The sequence below is a fragment of the Bos grunniens genome, chromosome 5 (genome assembly GCF_055505025.1).
Source record: "Bos grunniens cultivar Pamir isolate PY7600 chromosome 5, Bosgru_T2T1.0, whole genome shotgun sequence".
In the NCBI taxonomy this organism is placed as follows: domain Eukaryota; kingdom Metazoa; phylum Chordata; class Mammalia; order Artiodactyla; family Bovidae; genus Bos; species Bos grunniens.
Genome location: NC_141169.1, coordinates 104,335,691 through 104,345,000, shown reverse-complemented (window position 1 = coordinate 104,345,000; position 9,310 = coordinate 104,335,691). Strand labels below are relative to the sequence as shown.

General features: G+C 45.7%; 1 protein-coding gene across 1 annotated transcript in view; it reads left to right on the top strand.

Annotated features, from left to right (window-relative positions):
- The window catches only part of LOC147372851 (antigen WC1.1-like), a 64,589-nt gene extending 57,683 nt beyond the window's left edge, over nucleotides 1-6,906 (top strand). The window contains exons 14-20 of the mRNA XM_086402113.1: nucleotides 883-924; nucleotides 1,013-1,327; nucleotides 1,571-1,603; nucleotides 2,147-2,284; nucleotides 2,670-2,759; nucleotides 3,629-3,766; nucleotides 6,732-6,906. Coding sequence (XP_086258239.1) covers nucleotides 883-924; nucleotides 1,013-1,327; nucleotides 1,571-1,603; nucleotides 2,147-2,284; nucleotides 2,670-2,759; nucleotides 3,629-3,766; nucleotides 6,732-6,877 — 902 coding nt within the window. The 3' untranslated portion in view covers nucleotides 6,878-6,906. The remainder of the gene's footprint in view (nucleotides 1-882; nucleotides 925-1,012; nucleotides 1,328-1,570; nucleotides 1,604-2,146; nucleotides 2,285-2,669; nucleotides 2,760-3,628; nucleotides 3,767-6,731) is intronic.
- The last annotated feature ends 2,404 nt before the right edge of the window (nucleotides 6,907-9,310 follow it).

Below are 9,310 nucleotides of genomic sequence, written 5' to 3'. Positions count from 1 at the left end.
GGATCCAGTGGAGAAGTGAATAGCAATCCACTCCAGTGTGTTTGTCTGGAAAATCCTATGGACAGAGGAGCCTGGTGGGCTGCAGTCCATAGGGTCACAAAGAGTTGGACATGACTGAGTGACTAACACACACACACACATAACCAACACTACATTGTGGAGCAATTATCTTCCAATTAAAAATAAATTTAGAAAAGAGAGTTTCCTTTTACAACAGTAGTCTTCACTTGCCCACTTGTCACATTGAATAATAGGTAAGAGTAGTTTATAATCTATCTAATAATTTTCCATTAAAATTATGTATATGAGATTTTGAATATAAATTGACTCTGTGCTTCTGGACTGAATATTTTTAATATGAACTATTATCATAGGCTGTTACCATTAATTTATATTTGGTTTACTATTTCACAGATTAGTATGAATTTAAAAAAAGAAATTTTATTTCACTGAATTTTATTTGTCTATTCATTCATATAATAAATATTTATCAAGCCCCTCTCTAGGTATTTCGAAATGGCTTTCCATAGATATTTGTTGAATGAGTGCATACAATGAGCAGGCACTGTCCTAATAGCAGAAACATGGCACATATAAGATGTACAAGGTCCTTCTTCTAATGGAACTTTCATTCAGAGGGGTGTGTGTACATTCGTAGATGTCTGTGTTTATATTTGCTGTGGGGTGTGAAGACTGATAAACAAGTAAATATTTAAAGTAATTTCAGCTGGTGATCAGATGCAGTGAATGTTTCAGCCCAGGAGATAATGAGCCTGTGTTTTCACATGTCATTTGCACCGAGCCATGGACCTTAGATAATCTTATGTGGGGACAGGAACACCCTCAGCTATTCCTGATCCACTGTTTCCCTGTTGTGTGCAGGAAGAAGACCCAAGAGCTGTCCAACTGCTGCCCCCTGCACAGGTACTTCGGCCCCGCCCCATCCCGTGTGGCTCCCAGGGGCTCCTTCCTCTCACCAGGGCAGTCACAGGAGGGGCTGCTGCCTTTTCAGACAGAGAGAAGCTCCGCCTCAGGGGAGGAGACAGCGAGTGCTCAGGGCGGGTGGAGGTGTGGCACAACGGCTCCTGGGGCACCGTGTGCGATGACTCCTGGAGCCTGGCAGAGGCTGAGGTGGTGTGTCAGCAGCTGGGCTGTGGCCAGGCCCTGGAAGCCGTGCGGTCTGCAGCATTTGGCCCTGGAAATGGGAGCATCTGGCTGGACGAGGTGCAGTGTGGGGGCCGGGAGTCCTCCCTGTGGGACTGTGTTGCGGAGCCCTGGGGGCAGAGCGACTGCAAGCATGAGGAGGATGCTGGTGTGAGGTGCTCTGGTGAGTGAGGGGCTCGGGGTCCGCCCTGGGTGACCTGGGGCAGCGGGCTGGGCCGGGCATGGTGGGGAGTGTGTGTTCAGACATCCCAGGTGCTGGGCCTCTGATCTAGGATGAGGGAGCTGGGAGGCCTGGACATTGATGCTGTGGAGACTGAGAGGGGTGATTTCAGGCTCAGGAGGGAAAAATGGGTTGCCCTGCATTCTGGCCAATTCTTCTTCCCCACACTACTGTTTTTCTCTTTAGGTGTAAGGACAACATTGCCCACGACCACAGCAGGTACTGTGATCCATCCACGGGCAGGAGAGAACACTCAAATACTGGGCACCTAGTCTGTGGGCCCTCTGACAACTCAGAAGAGGAAAGAGTCTGAGAAGCCATGGCTGTTGGGGAGGAGCCAGGGCATTACACTGGGGAAATCCCCTGCCTTGATGTCCAGGGTCAAATGTTCTCATGCCTGGGGTCCAAGGAAGTCTGGCTTCCTTGTAGAATCTAAGGATCTCCCACCTGCCCTTGAGTGTTGCTCCTCATCAGAGAGGTGCAAGTCCCTGGACTGTTTGATGCTCTGTCTCCTGAAGCCCAAAGAGAAGGGATCAGCTGGGTCCTCAGAGGCTGTCTCTGCAGGGCAGCTCCCTGACAATCCCCATCTCTGCCTCGGGGCCACACTGGCCAGAGTGGAGTTGACTTGTCTCAGGACGAGACCCGGAGGAGCCCTGACAGTATGAGGCTGAGACGCCATTGTCCAGAGCTCCTGAAAATGCTGACACAGGAGATTTCTCTGTGCCCAAGACTATCTCCAGCCCTTTTTCCTGTTCTCCTTAGGGACCAGAACAACCTCAAATTCTCTCCCTGGCATCTTCTCCCTGCCTGGGGTCCTCTGCCTTATCCTGGGGTCGCTTCTCTTCCTGGTCCTCGTCATCCTGGTGACTCAGCTACTCAGATGGAGAGCAGAGCACAGAGGTGGGCTGCAGGGGGAACTGGGGACCAGGGAGAGTGTGTGGAGGCAGGAGATGGGGCAGGTATGAGGAGGGGAACCTGGGCCAGGTACTGTTCGGAGTTGTAGACTCCATGTGCTCCGTGCTGAGCTCTAAGGGCTGAGTAGACAGAGGTTCTTAGGACTGGGGTGTGAACTCTCATAAGTCATGGCCTCTCCTGTGAGACCAGACAGAGTTGGCACTGAGATGTAATCAGGGTCAGATGAGGGAGAAGGTGCTGACATGGTGCATGGGGTAGGAGACGATGCTGAGGTCCTGGCAGCTCCATGTGAGCACTAGGGAGATGAAGGTGGGCTGGCTGGATCGGGGTATCTGGGGAAGCTTCTCTGACTTGCTGGGGGATCTCTCAGCCTTATCCAGCTATGAAGATGCTCTTGCTGAAGCTGTGTATGAGGAGCTCGATTACCTTCTGACACAGAAGGAAGGTCTGGGCAGCCCAGGTGAGTGTCTCTGCCCTCCTGGGATCTCTGGTTGTCACCACCCACTGGCTGTGCACATCTTCTCAGCATCTGCAGACCCCATGTGTGCCCCAGGCTCACAGAGACAGCTCCTCTAAAGAGGCAGGATGGCCTCTCAGAGCCCCGTGACCTCCCAGCCTCTGTCTACACTGCAGAATCCAGGCCTGTCCCTTCTCAGCCTTAACACAGGTCCCGTGGGTGTGGGGAGGGTCATGTTGTGTGTTGTGTGATGTTTGTCTCCACATGAGGCTTCCTGTTAGATTTCTCACTGACTAAACTGCTGTATTACACCAGAGATGGTGAGGACAACAGTGACTACAGATCCAGTCCAGGAAATAGAGGTGGACCTGCCTTGGCTGGGCTCTGGGGAGGAGAGTTTCCCTCACAGAGAGGAGATTTAAGGGGAATGGTTTTCCTTTGATGGACCAGAGGCATCCCTTGTGTCCAGATGGGGTTCGTCCTTCTCCTTCTCTGGCTGTTCTGTGATGTGTCACATTGGGACTGGTCTCTCTGTGTACAGAATCACAACAGGCACACAATGTTTAAAAAAAATTAACATCTGTAAAGCACAGTTTGTCAAAGTACTTTAGCCATGCTCAATGGTGGAAGAGTTGCTTTGAGGTATGTAGTTTCCACCAGAAAATATTGAGATATGTAATATCATGTTTTGGCTATGGACACATCAAAATGAAACATGGTCTTAGAGAAAAAAGTCTTTTGAAACAAGGAGTGACTGGTGCCTCTATTCAGAAACTTGGAAACTCTGGGTCAGAAGGTATCTTAGATATTCCCCAGACCAACCCACTTACTGTGGTTTCATCCACTCCCTTGTCTGCTCTTGGAACCCCCAGATCAGATGACTGATGTCCCTGATGAAAATTATGATGATGCTGAAGAAGTACCAGTGCCTGGAACTCCTTCTCCCTCTCAGGGGAATGAGGAGGAAGTGCCCCCAGAGAAGGAGGACGGGGTGAGGTCCTCTCAGACAGGTGAGTGGGGTCAGTTGATCTCCTGCAATCTTTCTATCTGAAAAGAGTGAATTTGTGCTCCTCAATGCCCAGCCTCCCTAGAGATTCAAAATATAGGTAATCTCATACATTTGGTAGCATTATCTTGACCATATGCCATATTTAATGCTGTCAGACTCCTTGCAAGGAGTGAGAATCACTCTGCTTTTGGCATTTATGTCTCCATAATGTGACATAAACTTATCATTTTGTATGTGATATACTTGCATAAAGGTTTATAGATTACGGAATTTCCTGGTGGTCCAGAGGTTCGGATTCTGCACTTTTACTGCTAGGGCCTAGGTTCAACCCTGGTCAAGGAACTAAGATCCCACAAGCATTATGTCATGGCCAAAAGAGAAACTTATCGATTAATTGAGCATATTTAAAAGAAAGCTAAGCGCTGAAGAATTGATGCTTTTGAACTGTAGTGTTGGAGAAGACTCTTTAGAGAGCCTTGGATGGCAAGGAGATCAACCCAGTCATATTAAAGGAAATCAATCTTGAATATTCATTGGTAGGACTGAGCTGAAGTAGAAGCTCCAATACCTTGGCCACCTGATGTGAAGAACTGACTCCTTAGAAAAGACCCTGATGCTGGGAAAGATTGAAGGCAGGAGGAGAAGATGACAGAGGATGAGGTGGTTGGATGGTATCACCAACTCAATGGATATGAGTTTCAGCAAGCTCTGGGTGTTGGTGATAGGGAAGCCTGGTGTGCCGCAGTCCATGGGATCACAGAGAGTCAGGCATGACTGAGTGACTGAACTGAACTAAACCAAATTCAAAGGCGGAACAAGTGTTTTAATAATATCTTTGCATGGTCACATACATGAAGGCAAACCATTCAATATCACAGTAATCCAGGTCTATGCCGGATCAGTAATGCTGAAGAAGCTGAAGTTGCCGTTCTATGAAGACCTACATGACCTTTTAGAACTATCACCTAAAAAAGAGGTCCTTTTGATTATAAGGGACTGGAATGCAAAAGTAGGAAGTCAAGAGATACCTGGAGTAACAGCCAAATTTGGCCATGGAGTACAAAATGAGGTAAGGCAAAGGCTAATAGAGTTTTGCCAAGAGAATGCACTGGTCATAAAAAACACCCTCTTCCAACAACACAAGAGAGGACTCTACACGTGGACATCATCAGATGGTCAGTACCAAAATCAGGTTAATTATATTCTTTGCAGCCAAAGATGGAGATGCTGTATACTGTCAGCAAAAACAAGACCGGGAGCTGACTGTGGCTCAGATCATGAACTCCTTATGTCAAATTCAGACTTAAATTGAAGAAGGTAGAGAAACCCACTAGACCATTCAGGTATGACCTAAGTCAAATTCCTTATGATTATACAGTGGAAGTGAGAAATAGATTCAGGGGATTACATCTGATAGGCAGAGTGCCTGATGAATTATGGTCGGAGGTTCATGACATTGTATAGGAGGCAGGGATCAAGACCATCCCCAAGAAAAAGAAATGCAAAAAGACAAAATGGTTGTCTGAGGAGGCCTTACAAATAGCTGAGAAAAGACGAGAAGTGAAACCAAAGGAGAAAAGGGAAGATATCTCCATTTGAATACAGAGTTCCAAAGAATAGCAAGGAGATATAAGAAAGCCTTCCTCACTGATCAATGCAAAGAAGCAGAGGAAAACAATGGAATGGGAAAGACTAGAGATCTAGTCAAGAATATTATAGATACCAAGGGAATATTTCATGCAAAGATGGGTACAATAAAGGACAGAAATGTTATGGACCTAACAGAAGCAGAAGATATTAAGAAGAGGTGGCAAGAACACACAGAACAACTATACAAAAAAAAGTCTTCATGACCCAGATAATCAGATGGTGTGATCACTCACCTAGAGCCAGATATCTTGGAATGTGAAGTCAAGTGGGCTTTAGGAAGCATCACTCTGAACAAAGCTAGTGGAGGTGATGGAATACCAGTTGAGTTCTTTCAAATCCTAAAAGACGATGCTGTGAAAGTGCTGCACTCAATATGCCAGCAAATTTGGAAAACTTAGCAGTTTTAATAATATCTTTCCAGGCCATAGGACTGGAAAAGGTCAGTTTTCATTCCAATCCCAAAGAAAGGTGATGCCAAAGAATGTTCAAACTACTGCACAGTTGCACTCTTCTCACACTCTAGCAAAGTAATGCTCAAAATTCTCTAAGCCAGGCTTCAACAAGGCATGAACCATAAAATTCTCAATGTTCAAGCTGGACTTAGAAAAGGCAAAGGAACCAGAGATCAAATTGCCAAAATTCGCTGGATCATGGAAAAAGCAAGAGAGTTCCAGAGAAGCATCTATTTCTGCTTTATTAACTATGCCAAAGCCTTTGACTGTGTGTATCACAATAAACTAATATTTCAGTAGCTGCAAGAAGACCCTCATTCTCTAGAAAAGAGTATTTCTCCATCTGAGGGCCTGTGTAGTTTCTGGGGAGGAGATATCTGTGGGTGTACCTGTGATACTATTTGTGGACATTTGGGGACAGGAGTCAAGTCAACTAAGAGCAGACTTGGGTTGTGAGTGAGGAATTCAGATTTTTCCTGTCTCCAGTCTCCCTCTTATTGTGAATTTGCATCTATCACCTGTGAAAGGAGAACATTTAAATTCCTTTTTATGATTCTTACCATTGCTGGGCATCTCCTTGGTATTGTGTTGCCTGGAAGCAGGTCTCCCAGAACATCTGAGCACAGGTCTCCTGTGATGCAGGATTTCCCCAACACTGAGGCCCAGGAGACCACATGCACTGGATCTGAGAGGACAGCTGGGATCCATCCTCACTGGAACTCATGTGAAATAGCCTGAGCCTCCCTCCCCAACCTGGGTCCCAGGGATGCTTTGTTATAACCACGTGCTTGTCTCCCTTCCACCAGAGCGTTCTGTCCCATCCTCCTGTCTCAGTTCTAATCAAACTTCTCTTTTCTACTTCAGGCTCTTGCCTGAACTTCTCCAGAGAGGCAGCTGATCCTGGGGAAGGAGAAGAGAGCTTCTGGCTGCTCCAGGGGAAGAAAGGGGATGCTGGGTATGATGATGTTGAACTCAGTGCCCTGGGAACATCCCCAGTGACTTTCTCGTGATGCTGTATTAAATACGAGATGAAGCCTCAGATATTCTAATTGCCTGTATTTCAGTAGAGTAGTGCTGACCTATAATTGTGTCATATGAAAATTGCTGAAAATGAAATATTCTTAATAAATTAACTTTTTGCTGTGCTGTTAATTTAGCAAGCTCCATGTCAAACGCTTTTAGAGGATCAGTCCTCAAATGCCATCTTTCTCAAAGGAAATGAAAGATGAGTGAGCTGACCTGCTTTCTCACTTGTCCTAGAGGCTAATGAGGGCATGCACACAAGTGCTCCAGGTCACTCTTAAGGATGTAAACTTGGTCTATATTCACATACTCCTTCCTAACAAGATGAACTCATGGAAAAACAAAACAAAACAAAATAGTTCTAAACACCTCTGAGATGTCACATCACCAGTTTGTAACTTGTCCTTGGACACCAGACTGGGTATGAGTTTCAAAGTGGAAGGTTGGCTGGTGGGAGAGAATGGATACAGCTTTCCTTATCCTGCCTCAATATTCACAGGCCAATTAAAACTCTAACTGTACATAACTACCTCTTCCTTTTTCATCTCTCATTTATTCCTTTAGTGGATACAGACACCTCTTTGCTCATCTCCCATGTCTATTTGATTATCCAATCCTTATAAATCCATTCTTTCTTTTCCATCTCTTCCTACCATTTCTTTAGGATGCTGCTATTTCTTGTCTCTCCAAGGATCTCTCCTTCTAAGTGAATTATATCAGTTCATATATATCTTCAAGTTGATGGAAGGCAAATTGGTGCTCACCCGCACCCTGTATTCAGATGGGACAAGAAGGCAAGAAAGTGGAGACCTAGGCAGAGGGGATCCAGAAGAATAGATGTAGATAGAAAGATAAGAACATTTGGCTATTTATGTTTCAGAGATATGGATGGAAGCATCTGACATGACTGATCTCTTAGAGGAAGAATTTCAGACCAGGGGCTTGTTTGAAAACATCTATTTTTCAGATGTTTCAAGATTGCTTAAACAGTGTCAGACTTCATTTTTTTGGGCTCCAAAATCACTGAAGATGGTGACTGCAGCCATGAAATTAAAAGACGCTTACTCCTTGGAAGGAAAGTTATGACCAACCTAGACAGCATATTCAAAAGCAGAGACATTACTTTGCCAACAAAGGTCCATCTAGTCAAGGCTATGGTTTTGAACTGTGGTGTTGGAGAAGACTCTTGAGAGTCCCTTGGACTGCAAGGAGATCCAACCAGTCCCTCCTAAAGGAGATCAGTCCTGGGTGCTCATTGGAAGGACTGATGCTGAAGCTGAATCTCCAATATTTTGGCCACCTCATGGGAAGAGTTGACTCATTGGAAAAGACCCTGATGCTGGGAATGATTGGGGGCAGGAGGAGAAGGGGACGACAGAGGATGAGATGGCTGGATGAAATCACCGACTTGATGGACATGAGTTTGGGTGAACTCTGGGAGTTGGTGATGGACAGGGAGGCCTGGCGTGCTGTGATTCATGGGGTCACAAAGAGTGGCACACGACTGAGCGACTGAACTGAACTGAAAATGTAATTGTGATCCTGCTGTGACTCCTCAGTGTAGACAGAGCTGGCATGAAGAAGTGACAAAGTAAAGATTACGTTTACACAGCAATACCCCTGCAACCCTCCCTGCCCCCCACCCCCACCCTCAGCCAATTCCATTGTGGACATGTGGAGAAGCTGCTGAACTAATAAAAAACCTGAGAGTGCTGGCCTGGTTGTGAGCTGGACCCACCCAGTTACTTGGTTGATGACTCGGGATGGTTTCTAGGACTCCAACCTACACTCATGCTTGCAGTCTTCATAGTTCGAGGCTGTGCTTGGGGATGGGAAGATGCCCAGGGCTTCTTCCAGGGCAGCTCACATGGCTATTCACTTGGGAAGTGATGAAATAGAAGACATATGATGAAATAAGGCAGACACACAAAGAAGCTCAGTGAACTCCAAAAAACACAGATAAACAATTGAATTCAGGAAGACAATATAAGAAGAAAATAAGATTAAAAAAAATTTCTCATCATCATTATTATTGTTTTTAATTTTTGGTTGCATGAGTCTTTGTTGCTGCACATGGGCTTTCTCCAAATGCAGCAAGCAGGCACTACTCTTTTTTGTGGGCAGCAGGTTTCTCTATGCATGGGCTTCTCTTATTGTGAACAGGTTCTAGGCACCCAGGCTTCAGGGGTTGCAGCGTCACCTCCTATTTGTGATTTGTGGGTCCTAGAGCTCAGGCCCAGTAATTATTGAGCTAGGGCTCAGTAATTGTTGAGCTAGGGTGTTACTTCACAGAATAAATTCAGATTTTTTTTTTAAACAGAGATAGAAATCATAAAAAAGGAAGTAAACAGGGAGTTTTGCTGATGGTTTAGTGGTTAGGATTTGATGCATTTGCTGCTGTTGTCTGGATTCAATCCCAG